The sequence below is a fragment of the Peromyscus californicus genome, unplaced genomic scaffold, assembly GCF_007827085.1.
Source record: "Peromyscus californicus insignis strain IS unplaced genomic scaffold, ASM782708v3 Scaffold_4__1_contigs__length_199733344, whole genome shotgun sequence".
Classification (NCBI taxonomy): domain Eukaryota; kingdom Metazoa; phylum Chordata; class Mammalia; order Rodentia; family Cricetidae; genus Peromyscus; species Peromyscus californicus.
In genome coordinates, this window is record NW_026294562.1 from 20,721,849 (window position 1) to 20,740,543 (window position 18,695).

Below are 18,695 nucleotides of genomic sequence, written 5' to 3' on the forward strand. Positions count from 1 at the left end.
GACAGTAGCCTGTCCGTCCCTGTCTCTCTTGGTGGCTATACCTCTGGTTCCTGATCGGCATACATCCATTTCTGACATCTTGATAGTTTTTGGTTCCCTACCAGACTGAATCATTGCCCCTTGCCTTGGTTACCACCTGCCCTGGCCTGGCCATGCCCAGGGCTAGATCAGCAGCAATGGACAGCACTAGTAATCGGGCAGGATGTCTGAAGATGCTGCCACACACTTGCTCACCACATCTCCTTAGAGGTCCCAGGTTACTTGTTATCCCCATTTTACAGAAGAAAGGGAGGCACAGAGAGGTTAGGTAACAAGCACAGTCAGGATTCAACCCAAGACCTGGCTTTCACTTATACATAAACTTGTTGGGTTTGTGGTAGGCCAGGAGAACAGGAGCCTGGGCCCCAGAGCCTCCTCTTGCTATGAGAATGGACGGTCCCTACTGGCCTCAATCCTCCTGACTGCCTACAGCCCCTCGGGGCCACCGCTCCTCATTCTGGAGGGGTCCCTCACCAGTGAGCGAGGACAAGATGACCCTGTCCAGGTGGAGGGTTGATTCTGAGAGGAGCGCCGGGCCGTTGGGCCAGCACTCATTCCCACCTCTGCCTGGGACTTGTCAAGCAAGAAGCAGATCACCCACAGGCTTCACACTCTGACACCTCGGGCCCTGGGCAAATTATCCCCTCCTGTCCTGCAGGCCCAGGAGAGTCTGGGACACAGCCCTCCTGCCTGCTGGGAGAGAGCAGAGGGCTCAGCAGCCACATGCTGTGTTTTTCATTTGCACATCTGTGGCTCCTCATCTCCAACGCCAGGGGTGGGGTGGGGTGGGGTGGAGGCTTTGCGGGCTCTCTTTGAGACCTCTCATCTAGCTCTCTTTTCTTTCTCTCCCAGTCAGTGTCTTTTTCTTCTTCACTCCTTTTGTCCAGTTTTCTGTGTCAGTCAGCTTTCCATCACTGTGACAAAATATCTTAAGAAATTAAAAAGGATTTGTTTGGGGTCTTGGGGTTAGTAGACAGTCACGTGATCCTACGACTCTGGGCCTGTGGCAGGCATGGCATGGCAGAGCAGATCTGTGTGGTCTCATGGAGGCTAGAAAACAGTGAGAGGAAGAGGTGGGATCCCAGTGTGCCTTTCAAGGACCCCCCCTCAGAGGCCCTGTTTCTCAGTGGCATGTCAGTTAGCCGCAAAGCCTCTTGCACACAGCCCTAGGGGGCATTCAGATCCAAATTACAGCATTCTCCCCAGCCCTGTCCCCATCTCCTTCTCTGGCTTTCTTTGGCCTCTAGCAGAGGGCAGTGTCTGTACTTACTGGGCACGATGCTCCTCCCCATGGTCGCAGCCATCACTTCCTGCTGTTCCAGCTGATAACTTGGGGTTCTGGCCTGGGACTCTGGGTTCTGTTTGGGGATTACTTACTGTTCACGTGACAATTTTTTCTTTGGCCTCTGGCTACTCCCCGGGGTCAGCCATGAAGCTAAGTGAATATATCTCACCTGGCTTTGACCGCTTCTTAATCTAATTGAATTGTCAATCAAAAACTAACCATCTCTAGAAGGTCAGGGGCCCTCTGTGTTTAGCTTTCCCAGAGGTGACCATCATCTGCACAACTCATGGGGACTGGACACAGGCGCCCTGGGTGTCATTCATTCTCCTGGGCCTCTGAGGTAATGGCCTTGGGGTGAGATAGGGTCTCAGGGACTCTGAGAAACTAGTGACTAGTAGCCGTGAATAATTCTGTGTACTCCCCCTCACAACTTGTTCATGCTAAGAGGCTGCATAAAGCAGGCTTAAGTGTGGTGATGTGTCTGAAATCGGCTTTCAGCTGAAGCCCTTTACCACAGGAGCCCACAGCTTACCTCTTTGTCTTTCAGACCCACAGGGGTTTAGGAGTGACAGATCCAGGGCGGCAAGAAGTCCCTAGACAGTGCTCATTCCAGATAGTGACTAACATTCTGTTCTTCCTTGGCATAGCTGCTCAGTGATTCTCATGCCATTTTTGATAAGAATGCGTCTAAAGTGTATTATGTAATTACCCGGGTTATGAAACAGAGGGTCTTGAGCGCCATGTGACCTTGTGCTGATGGCTCAGTGTCAACGTTGTGACGGCTGATCAACACAGTGCTGCTTGGGATTTCTCCAGGTTCATCTGTCACTACCGACATGTGTGTGCTTCTGGAGGCTTCCCCACCCACATGTCCGTCACTTTGACGATTCTGGTGTGCTGAGCCAGCGGAGCAGAGTGGGTTAGCTTGTGGACTCTGCAGTCAGACAGCCTGGGAAGGTCACTGAGCCTCTATTACAGTATCTGGAAAATGGACATGGTTCCAACACCCTTTAAAAAACAAACTTTAAAGCCTGAAGTGATGGTGCACGTCTTTAATCCCAGCACTTGGGAGGCAGAGGCAGGAGGATCTCTGTGAGTTTGAGGTCATCCTGGGCTACAGAGTGAGTTCCATGACTCCACAAAGAGATACTACTTCAAACAAAAACCACCCCCACAAAATAAAATAACTAAACTTTAAGGTGCTGGGGGTAGAGCCCAGTTGTAGACTGCTCGCCTACCATTCTCAATGCCCTGGGTTGATCCACAGCACCGTATAAACCAGGCTGGCAGTACACACCTGTGATCTTGTCTCTCAGGAGGATCACAAGTTCAAGACCAACCTGAACTACATGTGACTAGTCCTTAAAAAATACCTTCAACCATCACTATAATACATCTGTTTTTCTAGTGCTCAGGAAGTCCAAGGCAAGGATCATTTGGGGGCAGCTTAAGACACTCATGGAGAGAGACTGTCCTAGAACACAAACGAACCAAACAAACAAACAAAAAAGATAAATGAATTTTTAACAACTATCACTGTGTGTTAGGCTGTGTGTTTATCTCAATATCAAAATACCTGCTTTGTATGCTTAAGGATTTGATTTCCAAACCACAAAAGCAACCAGCATGCATGAGGTCCTAGGTCCAGTGGGAAGGAATGAAACCAGTCTTTAGTTTTTAAGAGTTTCAGGTTCCTAGCAAAATTGGGAGGGAAGGAGAGGCTTCTTCCCACAGCCTCTCTCCCCACTCACTCTCACTATCCTACATCCATGAGAGGGCTGCTTTTGGAAGATGTTTCAAGCATTAAAGAGGGTGTGTCTATAAAATGCACGAACATGTGGCACAATTCCAGACATGTAATAGATGTCACAGTGACAAACTTAATCACCAGCAGCACTGACAGCAGTGACGACATTCATGACCGCGAGTAAGGCCCTCAGTGTTTGCGACGTGCCAGGTACCATCTAAGCACCTCATTGTATTGGCTGCATCTGGACAATGGGGAAGATCTAACCTCAGTGGAGGAGGCCCAGGTGCTAGCTGCACCCCACTTAGAGGCTCAGTGCTGTGGGTTGTGCTCAGCACATGCCTGTCCTGAGACTCAGAGCCACAGTGTGCTCTCTGGACCTCTTGTGTATGTTTTGAGCTGGAATCTCTGTGGGATTGAAAAAATAAAAGGAGCTGATTAAACTGGCTCTGGACTAGACAGGGAAGGTTGGGGTGGCTGAAATCCAAGGTGTGTCTTTAATGCCCAGCAGAGGCAGCAGGGCCCAGGGAGATTCAGGACTAGGGACAGCTCCCTGCTCAGCTGATTCCAGGCTGCGCTTTGGAGGGTCTAGGCATATATTTGCCCCTGTGGCAGGATGGTTGTGTGCCTCCTGGATGACAAGGTGTCTTCTTTTCATGAGGGTCCCCTTGCATGTTGTGTTGCGGGGACCAGGGTTACAACTGCAGACCCCACTTTCTGCCCAAGATGCTTCTGAAGTCAAGGCTCTAATAGGGACTCTGCTCTTCTACATGAAGGCATGGCTTTTAGTAACAATGAGAGGAACATAAACACTTTAGGGCTCAGTGATGCTCGCTGGCCTCTCTAGTAGGCTGCTCCTTCTACGACATCTGTCCTGACACTGGCTGCCTTGCCACACTGGCCAGAGTCCCAGCTTCTTCCCGAAGAAGCCCAGACTGGCAGCTGCTGCGGCTTGGCCACTTGCCTGTACAGACTCCTCCCTTAGCACAGCCTAGGTTCTACTTGCCGAGCCCTGTTGCTCCTTCCCTTGGCTTCTGTTCTTCGTCAAGTGCATTAACCCTTGCTTCTCCGTCCCAGTGCCATCCAAAGAATCTTCCCTCTAAGTCCAGATGGGCTGGCTGGGCAGAGGCAGCAAGGAGGGGTCCCTATGCTGGGCAGTGCATGCATTCCTCAATTCTCCAACCCCACATCCAAACACTGAGCAGTGTGTGAGATGGGTGGGTCGACCATCTGCAGAATGGTTTCTGTGCCCCAGTGCCAGGCTGGGAGTGTGTGCATAATTGCCCCGTAAAAGCATCGCTGTGTCAGAAACAGAACAATCTACCAAATGTCGTTTTGCTAAAAGCCAGTTTGCTGAAGGCAATTCGTGGAATGGCCGATTTGTCCAAAGATCGATTCATCAAACTGACTGGCTTCTTTAACTCTCTGGTGGGAGTCTCCCGGCTTTATTTATTTATTTATTTTTTTTCCAATCACAGTATTAAAGACCTACTCTATTTGTCTCTGTCCCAGCTCTTGGTGTTTGGACTGAGGTGAACCTGACCCCAGCTTCCCACTGCAGCTGCAGGGAGCCAGGGAGGCAATAAGGGATCCTTAGGCCACATGACAAGGGAAACAGCTCCGCTGAAGCCAGAGTCTTAAAGACAACAAAGAAAGGTGTTGGTCCCTTGGCTGGCCGACCTGTGGAGAGGTGATCCAGAAGGGGGGACCTGTATCCTCCAACCTCCTTTGAGGATACTGGTGAGGGCCTTGCTTAGACTCTGGGGGTGGGGTGGGGTGCCAGGCTCAGTCTCAGAGCCAAATGATGCTTGACCGCAGGCTACTTACTATGAGAAGCCCAGGGCCCATGCAGAGCAGGTGGTTCCCCCACCTTTTTTGAGACAAGGTCTTACTTTGTAGCTTTGGCTGTCCTGGATCTTACTATAAAGACCAGGCTAGCCTCTAACTCACAGAGATCCACCTGCCTCTACCTCCCAAGTATTGGGGTCAAAGGTGTGAGCTCCAGTGCCTGGTCTGTGCCCCCCTCTTTGATAGTTTTACCCTTTCTTCATTTTTCAAGCTTTCCCTCTGACTGCTGTTGTCTCACTTTATAACAGAACCTGGGAGCTACTTTCACTCCTTCCTGAAACATGGTGAGGAAGGCTCTCGGACCTCTGCCAGCTGCTCCCATCCTCCCTCCCACCCTCCCTTCCCTTGTCCTTGTTTTTCTGAGGTCTGTGTCCTCCAGTGCCATGTTCCTGGCCTCCTGTGTGACTTGGAGTCACATCCCTGGAGCTCAGCACAGTGCCTGTTCTTCAGGGAGCTGTGGAACCTGACCGTGGAGTTCCATAGTAGAGACCCTGCGAAATTTGGTGTCTTCACCCGCAGGGTTCAGTGCTACTGCCCAAGGTGCCCACTTCCTAATTCAGCCTTTGTCTGGGTGGACAATTGTCCAAGTCCCTTGTGGCTTTTGGTCATGAACTGTTCCTGCAGTGGACAGTTTTCCTCCAGAGACAGCCCCCAATCCCTACAATTGTGAATACAGCATCTCCCAGTGCATCACCTTGAAAGCCTTCTCTGTAACGGGTCTCCAGGTGATGGAGGAGGGTGGCACCGGCCCTGTTGAAAGTCTGCAAGCAGCAGACACCAAGTCAGCGTTTCCATTACTGCTTTAAAAACCTTGTATTGAAGTGTGATATGTACAAAGAGAAGAATCCCAGCAGTGGACATCTTGGTGAATTTCTGCAAAGCAAACACTCCAGTCAGCAGACTCGGAGAGATGAAACACTAGAGTACCCAGCAGCCCCTTGTACCTCCCTCTAGTTACTCATTTACATTGCCCAAGGCTAGCCATGATCATGGCTCCCAACAGCAAGGACCAGCCTTGCCTCCTTTTGTCATGATATAAATAGCACATGTGGTATTCAGTCCCCCACCCCAATCCAGTAGGAGAGACATGTGATTAACCCTGCTGTCCACAGAAGCATAGTCCATAGTAACTTATCTGCAGTCCCCTGCTGGCCATGGTGGTGGAGCTGAAGCCAGTGTTGTCCGGCTAAACCTTGTTTGCCTTCTCTGCATACTGCTTCGTTTTCATGTATGGCCTCTGTTACCCTCACCCTGTGGGCCTGGGGCAGCCTGTTGAGGTATCTGGGACAGGGTTTGCCTCCTTCAGTCATATGCTTTCCCAGAACTGAGCAGAACACTGGGGACTTCCTAGGCACTCCACCGTGAGGAGGGCACTCTTGATAGAAAGGACGGCCTTTCACATCCTGGTGAACAGGTACCCTTGCCCTGCTCTGATAGAGATGCTTTGGCTCTCACCACCACCTCATCATCCACTTTCATCACCTGGCTCTGTGTTCGGGCCGTATGGTTGGAACCCAAGCTTGCCACTTTTTGATCGACAGAATAAAAGGGCGGAACAGTTCAGTGTCCTGGGTGTCCTTCAGTTGAGTGGGACTCTAACGTCAGAGCCCCCTTGCCTTGGACGCAAGTCAGCTCATGAAAGAGGGCTGCTTTGTGGGGGGACCTCCTCTGGGATATTAGTTTTGTGGGTCATTGTTCACAGCTGCCTAGCAAACAAGACAGTCAAGTCAATATCACAGGGTGGTTTATGGTGTAGCTAGCCAGGCTACTTAGTGCCTTTGTTTGGTGAGGGTTTTTTTCAGTCTTAACGGTGGTGGTGGTGGTGGTGGTGGTGGTGGTGGTGGTGGTGGTGGTGGTGGTGTGGTGGTGTGGTGGTGTGGTGGTGTGGTGGTGTAGTGGTGGGGTGGTGGTGGTGGTGGTGGTGGTGATGGTGGTGGTGGTGGTGTGGTGGTGGTGTGGTGGTGGTGGTGATGGTGGTGTGGTGGTGGTGGTGGTGGTGGTGGTGGTGGTGGTGGTGGTGGTGTGGTGGTGTGGTGGTGTGGTGGTGTGGTGGTGTGGTGGTGGGGTGGTGGTGATGGTGGTGGTGGTGGTGTGGTGGTGTGGTGGTGGTGGTGGTGGTGGTGATGGTGGTGGTGATGGTGGTGGTGGTGGTGTGGTGGTGGGGTGGTGTGATGGTGGGGTGGTGGTGGGGTGGTGGTGGTGGTGGTGGTGGTGTGGTGGTGGTGTGGTGGTGGGGTGGTGGTGGTGGTGGTGGTGGTGGTGGTGATGATGGTGGTGTGGTGGTGGTGGTGATGGTGGTGTGGTGGTGGTGTGGTGGTGGGGTGGTGGTGGTGGTGTGGTGGTGGGGTGGTGTGATGGTGGGGTGGTGGTGGGGTGGTGGTGGTGGTGGTGGTGGTGTGGTGGTGGTGTGGTGGTGGGGTGGTGGTGGTGGTGGTGGTGGTGGTGATGATGGTGGTGTGGTGGTGGTGGTGATGGTGGTGTGGTGGTGGTGTGGTGGTGGGGTGGTGGTGGTGGTGTGATGGTGGGGTGGTGGTGGTGGTGGTGGTGGTGTGGTGGTGGTGTGGTGGTGGGGTGGTGGTGGTGGTGTGGTGTGGTGGTGGGGTGGTGGTGGTAGTGTGATGGTGGGGTGGTGGTGGTGGTGGTGGTGTGGTGGTGTGGTGGTGGTGGTGGTGGTGGTGGTGGTGGTGGTGGTGGTGGTGTGGTGGTGGTGGTGTGGTGGTGGTGGTGGTGGTGGTGGTGGTGGTGGTGGTGGTGGAGGTGGTGTGGTGTGGTGGTGGTGGTGGAGTGGTGGTGTGGGGTGGTGGTGGTGGTGGTGGTGGTGATGGTGGTGTGGTGGTGGTGGTGGTGGGGTGGTGGTGTGGTGGTGGTGGTGGTGGTGGTGGTGGTGATGGTGATGGTGGTGTGGTGGTGTGGTGGTGGTGGTGGTGGTGGTGGTGGTGGTGGTGGTGGTGGTGTGTGAAAGCTGCACATGGAGCTGGTGGCAGAGAGGGAACTTTCTGCCGATGCCAATGCCTGTGTCTATTGGGCACTCAGAAAACAGGGGAACAGGAAGAAAGACTCAAACCTGCCACTCTGTGGTGGCGATGTCCTAACTACCCCAGGAGCCTGGCATCAGGAATCGCCTGTGACAACATGCACTGTCCTATAGGGCAGGGCTCTTCCCCACTGTGAGAACAAGGCCCAATTCCTCGGTGAGCAGAGAGTGGGCAGCCTACTCCTCCAGACACCCTCCGGTGGGTTTGTGCTAAGCAGAGGTGAAGTGTCTCCCCTGACCCCCACCCCAGCTGCCGTGCAGAGAGAGCCTGCAGAGTAAATGAAGTAGCTGCTGCCCCTACCTCCTGTTCCGGCATGCAGCCTGTGCCAGGGAGAGAGGCCAGTAGCTGCTTTCCTTTCCCCTCACTAAAGCATAGGTGTTGGACCCCTGCTGCTTTGAAGTGATGTCTGGCTGCAGAGGCTGCGGTATGCTTTGCTTCAGCACTGCCTGGGGACATCAAAGCCTTTAATACTTCTCTCTGCCAGACGTAGCCCTCCAACTTGAATGTGCTCTAGTTTGCTGTAGACCTTGCTAAATGCAGAAAATTGGCCCGTCTGGCTGAAGAAAGGTGCTGGCCCAGGTACCCGGGCTGGCCTGTTGAGCGCATTGCCCCGGGTTCCTGGTAGCTGGTGCCCTCCATGTAACAGTATGAGATGATGTTGTGTGCAGGACACCAGCCACCTGTGGCACGCTGAGTAAGGGGCACACCCCTGTAGACACTGGCAACTTCCTGGTTGGAGTCCAGCTCCAAACTGATAGGAAGCCACCTGGAGGCCCTGGCGATTACCAAGCCCTAGGCTCCGTGTTCTGTAGCTGGAGTTTTCTCCAGTCCCACTCAGACCCAAATAAACACACAGAGACTTATATTACTTACAAACTGTATGGCCGTGGCAGGCTCCTTGCTAGCTAGATCTTACATCTTAAATTAACCCATTTCTATTAATCTATAAATTGCCATGTGGCTCGTGGCTTGCCGGTACCTTACCTCTTACTTCTCATGGTGGCGACGGCTGGCAGTGTCACCTGACTCAGCCTTCTGCTTCCCAGAATTCTCTTCTCTCCTTATCCCGCCTATACTATACTTCCTGCCTGGCTACTGGCCAGTCAGCGTTTTATTTATCAATCAATCAGAGCAACACATTAACAGCATACAGAAAGACATCCCCGGCAGTGTTCTTATCACAGAGCCCCCAAACAACGACCTAACAGCAGCTTTAGCTGAGCTCTCCCACTCCTCTGCTCCAACCATGACAACTACTTGTGCTGTCTGAAGAAGAAGTCAAGCCACCCCCTACATGGTCCTGGAGCCAAAGACTTGTACAAGGTGCTCAGTGCACGCCTGACTGGCTTTGCTGTGCTCCGGGCCCAGGTCTACGACCTGGCAATCTGCTGATAAGGAAACCATGGATAAGGTACCCTGGAACACTGGGTTGTGCTGAACCTCCCTATGGCTTGAAGAGCCACAAAATAAAGAGCTTTGCAGTGGGGCAGCAGATCCATGTCAGAGCCCGGAGCCCAGGCTGGCCTTGGCTGGTGCCCAATGCCCTGCCCTAACTGGGCCCCACTAATCCCCTCAGAGCGATGTGCCTGCTGAGACCAGTTAGAGGTTAGAACCTAAAGGGGATTAGCAGTGAGAACATGGGGTCCTGACCTTGGCTCCCCTGCTTGTCAGAGTGTGGAAGGGGGCTGGAGCAGACACTTGGGAGAGTGTCTAAGTCAGGGAGAGGCAGGAGTGGTTGAGTGCCCATACCCAATGGGCATGACAGGGGGTAGAAACTTGCCTCAAGAGCTTTGGCCCTTGGGAATAGGATACAGGCTATATTGGGGGGTCTCTGCCTACAGGACCCTTACCACACTCCTTAGAACAGACTTCCTTCTCTGGAGGCTCCCAGGACAGACCCTTACCTTCCTCAGTGGCTGTCCAGATCCCTTCCTGGAAGCACAGTATTTCATCTGGATGTGTGAAGGGAAGCACAAGACCAAGATGACATCATCCACAATGCCAGCTTCTTGTGTGGCGCTGCTCTGCCTTAGGGGCCATCTGCATGACAGAGCAGGCACAAGAAACCCCAAAGCACTGGCTGGGCACTGGGGGTTTCAGCAGTGCAGAGACTCCTGTCTGACCCAAGTCTTTCCCTCCCCAGGGCGGCATCCTGTCCCAGTCCCTTGCTCTGGCCAGGATATGAGAGTGTCAGCATGGGAGTCACTGAGTATCTTCATTAGCTGAGTTCAGTTAAGGTTATGGAGGCTTTGCAATGCACCAGCCCCGGGATATGCTGCCTTTGGAAGATTATGGGGAGATGGGTGGTAATTAAACATCCATATGTCAATCCAATACACAGGAAACTGGTGTGTGTGTGTGTGTGTGTGTGTGTGTGTGTGTGTGTGTGTGTGTGAAGGAGAGGGAACAGTTGGAAGCTAGGGAAAGGGAAAGATAAAGGGTTTTCTAGGTGCAGGGCTGCCCAATACCTCATAATGTAGGTGGCCCAGTCAGGGCTAGCTGAACCCGTCCACCATGGCATCCAGCTGTGGGTGTTCGCCACCATGGCATCCAGTTGTGGGTGTTCTCCACTATACCTTGGCTTCCACATCCTTATCAGTAACCTCTTCCTGACCTCCAAACAGGCTCTGCTGTCCACCTCCCAGCCAGTAGTGAGGGTCCTGGCCCTGTGCTTGTGAAGCCTGAGTTCTCGACTCTCTCTGAACACACATGTGGTCTCTGCTGGTTGAGATTTCCACATCACCAGGACCAGACCATGCTCTGCTCTCCCCAGGGACCCCTTATTTCTCACACACATGTCTGGCCATTCTTCTCGTTTTGAGGGTCCTGTGACCATCATGGAGGAGGTTGAGTTTGAGGATGACAGAAAGCTGAGGGCTGGGGCAAAGTCTGGGCTGGGCTGTGGGGATTTCCACACGGACCATGTGCAAGCGGAGACGAGCAGCTTTATCTGGGGGTGGGTGGGTGGGGGTGGTAGTGATGACAAAGACAAGAAACGTGTCCCCAGGCAAGTCAAGTGCAGCAAAAAGTGAGACCTGCCTGGCTTTGAAGGTTGCGACTGTGTATCAAATCCAGGAAAGGCCTCTGGCGCACCCTAGTGGCCACTCTGGAAACAATTGTGAGGCTTTGGGGAAAGGAGGGACAAAAGCCCCATTTTCTGAATACTGGTAAACGGAAATGAGGTTTAAATGTTAAACCGTGCACTCACAGGATTTCCACCAGGTCCTGCATGACAGACAATGTCCATCCTACAAAGCCCTCTGGGTTCTAGGGTCCCATGGCTGGTGCCGGCAGAAGCAGTTGAACCCCTACGTCTTCCCGCTCTCCCCCTTGCTCTCCCTCTTACTGTCAGCTCCCTGCACTTTCTTGAGGCTGCCAAGGCTTGCCTGTTCCTGCTGGCCTTCATGCTGCCTCTCTAGGTTTACAAACTGTTCCACTGGTCATTTAAATAGGAGAGAGGCTTCCTGCTGTGGACTGACTGGCCAGGATTGGCTTGGCTTCTCAAGTGGGTTACCTCCGCATCCACCCCAAAGCTCTCAGTGTCCCACTCTACCCGCTCTGTACTCTGGGAGCTTTCGTCCCAGGCAGTGTCCACAAGCTTGGACCGTCATCCTCTCCGGTCCATCTTTGCAGGCTCTCTCTTGACCTCATTGTTCCAGGCTATGCCAGGCCTGCCAGCTGCCCTTGCCTTCGTTCCTCGGTTGGTTGCTGGTATGAGTGCTTGCAGAACTGATTTCCTGAGACACACTTTGACACAATGCTGTGATAAGAAACACTAAAAACCCATTTATTATAAGGATCCAGTGTTACTGCCGAGGCCACGCCGCCATTTTTCATAAAGACTCCTGGGGGAATTCTTGTCTCAGCTGAGTGCCCAAACAGCTGTACTCCTGACATTCGGATCCATTTAGACTACACATCGATCATGTGTACTGCTGATCCCCCTTCACTGGCTCTTGGGAAGCACTGAGCCCCTACTCTGCCCTGGTTGGTAAGCCTGTGAATCACATGGCATACTCAGAGGACCCACCATTGATTTTTCTTCTCTTTGCTGAATCCTCCTGCCTGCTCCCTGGCTGGGTTGTAAATCCCTGCAAGCTACTGTAAAGTCTGCATGGAACAGGCTTGGGCTCCACTGATCAGCTAATCAATACGGATAACAAACCTCCTTGCAGGTCTGAGGGGGGGATTAAGTGGCTAATGCATGGGAGAGACAGCCCAGGATTCTCTCTCAGGCTCTGCCTGGGGGTGAGTTGCCTGATGTGCTGTGCTGAGGGGCTTCCTGGAGTTACTGCTCCCCTATGGACCCCCACATTCTCTAGGGCACACCTCCCTGCCTTTGTCTTTTCTAAACAGCAGGCCTTCTTGTCTCCCTGCTCCCCTGTGGGCTGAAGATAGCTAACAGTTCTACTTTATCTTCTCCCCACCTCCCACATGCCTCCGGTAGTGGTGGCCCCTCACTTCAGGGATGTAAAGGGCCCCAAAGAGCCAAGCCCCTCACCAATCATGTGTCTGAGTCTATTCATGCTGCTGTAATGAAATACCACAGGGTGGGTGGCTTATAAGCAACAGAAATTTATTTCTCATGATTTTCAGTGGCAAGGCTCAAAATTTGGTGTGTGAGGAGGGCCCACTTTCTGACTCACAGAAATCAGACATCTTGAGGCCTCTTACAGGGATGGGGCAGACAACTGTTTAAGGCACTTTGGTCCTTACAATTTTTACAGTGTATTAATTTATTGACTGGGGGCGTTGAGGGAGGGTGCATGTGCCACGGAACACAATCTGGAGGTCAGAAGGCAACTGTCAGGAGTCAGTTCTCTCCACCCCCATGTGAGTCTGGACATTCAGGTTCCTTAGGTTCTTTTCACCTTCACACCAGCCCTCTGAGGCTTCTTTCTATGAGGTGCCAATTCTGTTCCTAAGTGCTCGGTCCTGGCATAGTCCTCTCCCGCGGGCTCCACCTCCTAGCACCACCATTTCTGTAACTAGGCTCCAACACAGGAATGGATAGAGGTATACAATGCTCAGGCCACAGCGTGTGTCTCTGAGCCCTCACATGTGGGGGACTCCATTGGTGGGATGCTTATAGAGCATTTGGTCCAGTCCATGCATTTCACACAGGAGAAGGAGAAGCAGTGTAACTGAGTGTTTAACACTATGTGGGTGCAGGAACGTAGTGTTGGCATGTCCTGTCCCTCCCTCCTTTCCACAAGGCTCTTAGGGGTCCTCACTTCCCGCAGACATTCCTCTTGAGCACCCTTCAATTGCCCATGGATGGCTGTATCATTAGTTGCCCCCCAAACAAACAAACAAGACAAAAAGGAGAGCTGGTGATCTGAGTTCTGCAGTAGTTGCAGGGGTGGGGGGCGGTGGTCAAGCCTGGGGTTCTCCTGCAGTTGCTGGGGTCAGGGTTGAAGGCAGGGAACCAGCTAGGGCTGCATGGTGCTCTGGGCTGTGGCCTGGTCCCCAGGGGGTCCAGGCTTCCCTGTGCTCTGCTGTCTGCAATCCCCCAGAGTAGATGTGGAATTAGACGCAGCCTAGGTCATGACTGGGTGGGCCACTTGGATCCGTCTCCTCCAGCAGTCACAGCTCCCTCGCCAGCAAAACAGAGAGGAAGCCAAGAACAACTGAGGGCCATGGAGAGCTCCCTCCTACGCAGCTGGGGTTCAGCCAGTCATGGGGGACCTGCTAGAGCTGATCACAGCTACTGGGAGTTTCTCTCAACCATCCTCTGCCCAGAGGGGAGGTGGCTGGGGACAGAGTGTCTGTCTGTCAGGACAGAAAGCTCCTCTCTAACTCCATGGTTTGTTCATTTAGTCACAGTTTACAGAGCCGCAGGAGCCCATCCAGAAGCTGGAATGTGGTCACCAGGAGGCCACTGGCCTCACTTCTCACCATGGCTTCCCTGACTGGTAACTTCTCTCTTTCTGTTTGTTCCCCAGGGACCTGAGTGAGAATGTCCTCCAGGCTGTGCCCAGGAAGGCTTTCCGGGGAGCCACAGACCTCAAAAATCTGTGAGTGGAGGCCTGGGATGGCCATCCCAGCAATATCCTCGTCTGTACCCTGTGTTCTAAGCCACCTTAGAGGGAATTGGCAGTGCCATCCCTTGCTTGTGATTCTGTGTGACAGCCAAGCGTGTGCTCAGGAGGTATGCTCTGGGGACTGGGTTGAGCAGCGTTTGAGCCATGGGGTGCCAGGACATGTTCCCAGCCTCTGGTTCTCCGGTGCCCTCTGACTCTTTGGGTTAAGAGCTGGGTTTAGTCTCCTTTGGTTACACGGCATAAGCTGCTGGAAGTCAGTCAGTGTCACTGAGCCTCCATATATTGTTCAGGAAAACAATGTGCCCTCCACAAGCTTATTCTGAGGTTGAAATGAGATGTGGAAATGCATACACTCTGTGGAGCACTATTTAAATGCAATGGTTTATTAGCATTCAAATTTATTCCAGTCCAGGCTTACCACCTCCTGAGGTCTGGCTACAAACAGAAATGGCAAATGCCTGGCATGCTTGTCACACACCCCCCTCCCATGCCTGTAGCAGACATTGGTAATCGATCACCACATTCTTTCCCACTGAACTCAGATCACAGCTTCCTTTCGCTCTGAAAGCAGCACTCCAGGTAGTCAGCGCTAGCTGATCTCACTTGGCATTCAGCAGAGTTCTGGCTGCCAGGCCCTGCTGCTACTTCTCCTGGGTGACTTTCATTTGTCGGCCGCCAACACACTCTAGGTGGTCTCCAGAATGTGAGGGAAGGATGCCTGCTTCCCAAGGGCATACAGGGCTGGGTAGAGCAGTGTAATAGGACTTTTATTTCAATTTATTGTTTTAACTGAAAATAAGAAGTCAGCTTTTATTAATAGCTCTACTTTGGACTGACACACGCATAACAAATGATTGATGCTATGACTCTCCTCTTTCAAAATGTTCAGCCCCCTGTTCTGGGCAATCTTCCCCTCCTTATAGTTCGTCTCTGCTTTACAGACAGCTGGACAAGAACCAGATCAGCTGTATCGAGGAAGGGGCCTTCCGTGCCCTGCGGGGACTAGAGGTTCTGTAAGTAAACCCAGGGCAGGCCGTGGCTGGGGAGCCGATGCAGGGGGTCAGGGTCACACCTTAGCTGTGGTGTAGATCTACTGCCCAAAGTCCTCCCAGACAGGGGTGTTTGGCCGCTTCCCACTGTGGAGGCTGAGAAGCGGCTCTTCCCCGCTTTGTGGATAAGCTGCCCTTTCTTCTGTGGCCCTTTTCAGTTCTGTCCCCTGTCCTCCCAGACTTAGAGTCCGTGGTGTGGCAAGGGTGCAGTCACCTGCCTGGCTCTGGACTGTCTCCTCCACCTTCACACCCAGAGCAGGGCTGCTCCCCCTCTGGGTAAATTGTCACACCTTTCCTGAGGGCCTCTATGTGAGCAGATGGGTCCTGTCTCCTGTAAGTCCTTGCTGGGCAGGTGCTAAATGGTCTGTCTGTCCCTTTCAGGACACTGAACAACAACAACATCACCACCATCCCCGTGTCCAGTTTCAACCACATGCCCAAGCTTCGGACCTTGTGAGTCACCTGGGCAGTGGGAAGAGGGTGTGGGTGTGGGTGGGGCTGCCCTCCACAGCCCAGGGGCCAGCCAGGGGTAGCCTGGGGTTGGCACTTGAAAGGCACCCAATACCTCCTGTGCTTGGTTTTTCCTTAGACAACAAATGACTTGGTTTTGTCCTTGAAGTTGAGGTGGGTGATCTGGGCCAGGGACCATGTGAACTCTGAGAGATGAAGCCAGGTCATAGAGCAGGCTGGGAGAGAAGGGAGCCAGGAAGAGTTCTTTGCATCAGGGAGCAGTCCTAGGTTGGGCCTGAGTGAAGGACCCAAGGCCTCCTGCCCGGGGAAGGGAGGAGGCGGCTGCGGACGGATCTGGTGGAGTTCTGTTGCTGTGAGCTGCTGTCCTCCTGCAGCCGACTGCACTCCAACCACCTGTTCTGTGACTGTCACCTGGCCTGGCTCTCGCAGTGGCTGAGGCAGAGGCCCACCATCGGGCTCTTCACCCAGTGCTCCGGGCCCGCCAGCCTTCGGGGCCTCAACGTGGCAGAAGTGCAGAAGAGCGAGTTCAGCTGCTCAGGTGGGTGCCGTGCGCGCGGGTGCCGTGCGCGGCCTTCACCTGCTCCCACCACCTGCAACACGGCTGCTTCCCTCTGCCCCATCCCTTGCTTGTGATGAGCACCTGTAACCACTCATCATATCTCCACCTCCTGCCCTCTGTCACCTCCTCTCTCTGCCCATCACCTCTGATCGGTGTCATCTTCCACTCCCGCTGCCGGTCTTTTCCCCTCCGCTCTCACCCATCTCTTTTGGTCTGTATGTTTTCTTTCCTGACTCCTCTCTTTCCACCACTTACCCTTAATCCTCTGTCCCTCTACTCTGCCCGCTTCTCTCCCAGTCTCCATACCTTCTCCTTTTCCTTATGCGGTCACCTCTCTTTCCTCACCTCGCTCCTTCCCCCTTAGTTCCCCCTCTCTCTCCTGTGGCTTCACCACAGCCACGTTAATAGATCTCTCCCCTTGGCTCCCAGTGAGGGAACACCAACCAGGACTCTGCTGCTTCCTGGGCTCTCTATGCATTTGTTGTTGCACATAAAAACATGCTCGAGGGTAGATTTACTAATGATGTTTTCATAGTAAAGTGGAATATTACTCAGCAATTAAAAGGGCTTAATAAGTACTTAAGTACTCAACAAAGTGACTCTCAGGGGTTTTTATAAACAGAAGAGACCCTCCCTTGTGATTGCGCTTAAGTAACATTCACAAACAAGAGTAGCAGATCTTTGGTGCTGCATCTCAGAATAGCAATATCCTTAAGGAAGGGAGGGGCCAGAAGGAACTTCTTGGGGATAGAAATGCACCCTGTCTGGGTAGTGTTTCAACCAGCTGTGCATTTAAAATGGCGAGCCTCATGTAAGTTATACCACAGTATTTAAAAGTGTGAACTTTGAAATCACATAGTGGGCTTGACCCCGGCTCTGACGCTTAGTCACTGAGTGTCGTGGGCACAGGCGATGATAAAATGTTCCTCCCTGGGTGCTGCAGGAGGGTTCGTGTGTGACTGCATGGACTGTACTAAACATGGTGTGAGCACAGAGCCGGTGCTCAGTGACCCCAGCTCCTGTGCATATGGGGGTCCTGGCTCAGGAGGCTGAGAGGTTTGGAGTTTCAGAATTCTAGTATAGAATTTCAGAATTGCTAGCATAGGAATCACCATTGAGAGCAATCCGCTCTGTTCAGCCTGAGTTCAGAGAGTGCCAGGTGCCCCCGAGCACATCAGTGTGTACTCTTGCACCCTTGCGGAGCTCCTGTGACTGAGCCCCCTCCACAGACTGTCCCTGTCCTCACCCAGCTGCAGATCTGGAGAGGCGGCAGCTGTGTGGGATTCTCTGACATCACATCCACTGTCTCTGCAGGCCAGGGGGAGGCCACACGAGTACCCACCTGCACCCTCTCTTCCGGCTCCTGCCCAGCCATGTGCACCTGCAGCAGTGGCATTGTGGATTGCCGTGGCAAAGGCCTCACCGCCATCCCTGCTAACCTGCCTGAGACCATGACGGAGATGTGAGTGCAGGGCTCTAGGATGCAGCTTCTGCGGTTCAGTCAAGTTCTGTCCACCAGTGAAGAGCTGGGGCAGGTGCCACTCTGGGCTTCCCCAGGTTATTCAATGGCAAATGGAGAAAATTGTCTCTTGACTCAGCTGTTCACTTTGCACAAGGCTGGGAAGTTCCCAAACACTGGGAGAGGGTATCCCTTTAAGGTCCACACCCAGCCCAGTTGGATGGGGCTGCCAGTGTGGGATTCTTAGTATAGCATCACCTTGGGGCCCATTCAGCCACAGAAGGCCAGGATTCTGGGGCTCAGATCACAGTTGATATCTGTCTACTTGCCAGATTCTGGCTCCACAGGTGAAGGGGCTGCAGGGCCAACAGTTTGTTACTAAGGGTGACCCTCAGCCTTCTCACGCCTACCCTCTCCCTGCAGCCGCCTGGAGCTGAATGGTATCAAATCCATCCCGCCAGGAGCCTTCTCCCCCTACAGAAAGCTGCGCCGGATGTGAGTGAAGCCTTTCCCGGCAATCTCCAGCAGGCAGGAGGAAGAGTCTGGGCCAGTCCTGTCTTACAGTCCCACCCCAGCCCGCCTGCCTGGCCTTCCTGCATCAGGGCTATGGTCTGGGATGTGGGGTGGCAGGGTGGCTTTGAGGCCTGGGTGGGGGCACCGAGTCCAAGTCTGACCCATGTCTGCAGCTGCTTGTCACCTTATTATTCCAGACAGAAGCCATTAGGGTAGTGAGAAGGCCATTGGGCCCAGGCAGAATGTCTTTTCCTGAGCGGGAGGGATAGAAAAAGAGCAGCCTGTGGGTGTGTGCCTGGGTGGGCAGCTGGCCTTTCTATTAGCAAAGAAGCCCTGTGCCCCGTGTGGTTGGGAGGTGCCTCAGGAGGCAGCCACCTTCTTCCTGCTCCCTTTCAGAGACCTGAGCAACAACCAGATTGCTGAGATCGCGCCCGATGCCTTCCAGGGCCTCCGCTCCTTGAATTCCCTGTGAGTAGAGCACCACCGAGGTCTTCTGGGTCTTGCAGCTGGCCAAGCTCCTCGTGGCTCAGAGTCCTATGATGCTCTCGGTCACAGGGCAACACTAACACGTGACTGCATGGCCTAGCGGCCCGGTCAGCAGAATGGATGGACATCTCACTGCCAGGGAGGAAAGGAGACAGTCAGC

The 18,695-nt window shown here is 53.4% G+C and overlaps 1 protein-coding gene across 1 annotated transcript in view; it reads left to right on the forward strand.

The window, feature by feature from the left end:
• Slit1 (slit guidance ligand 1) overlaps nucleotides 1–18,695 on the forward strand; it is a 161,149-nt gene that overhangs the window by 89,464 nt on the left and 52,990 nt on the right. The window contains exons 5-11 of the mRNA XM_052760526.1: nucleotides 13,900–13,971; nucleotides 14,940–15,011; nucleotides 15,429–15,500; nucleotides 15,893–16,056; nucleotides 17,392–17,539; nucleotides 17,960–18,031; nucleotides 18,446–18,517. Coding sequence (XP_052616486.1) covers nucleotides 13,900–13,971; nucleotides 14,940–15,011; nucleotides 15,429–15,500; nucleotides 15,893–16,056; nucleotides 17,392–17,539; nucleotides 17,960–18,031; nucleotides 18,446–18,517 — 672 coding nt within the window. The remainder of the gene's footprint in view (nucleotides 1–13,899; nucleotides 13,972–14,939; nucleotides 15,012–15,428; nucleotides 15,501–15,892; nucleotides 16,057–17,391; nucleotides 17,540–17,959; nucleotides 18,032–18,445; nucleotides 18,518–18,695) is intronic.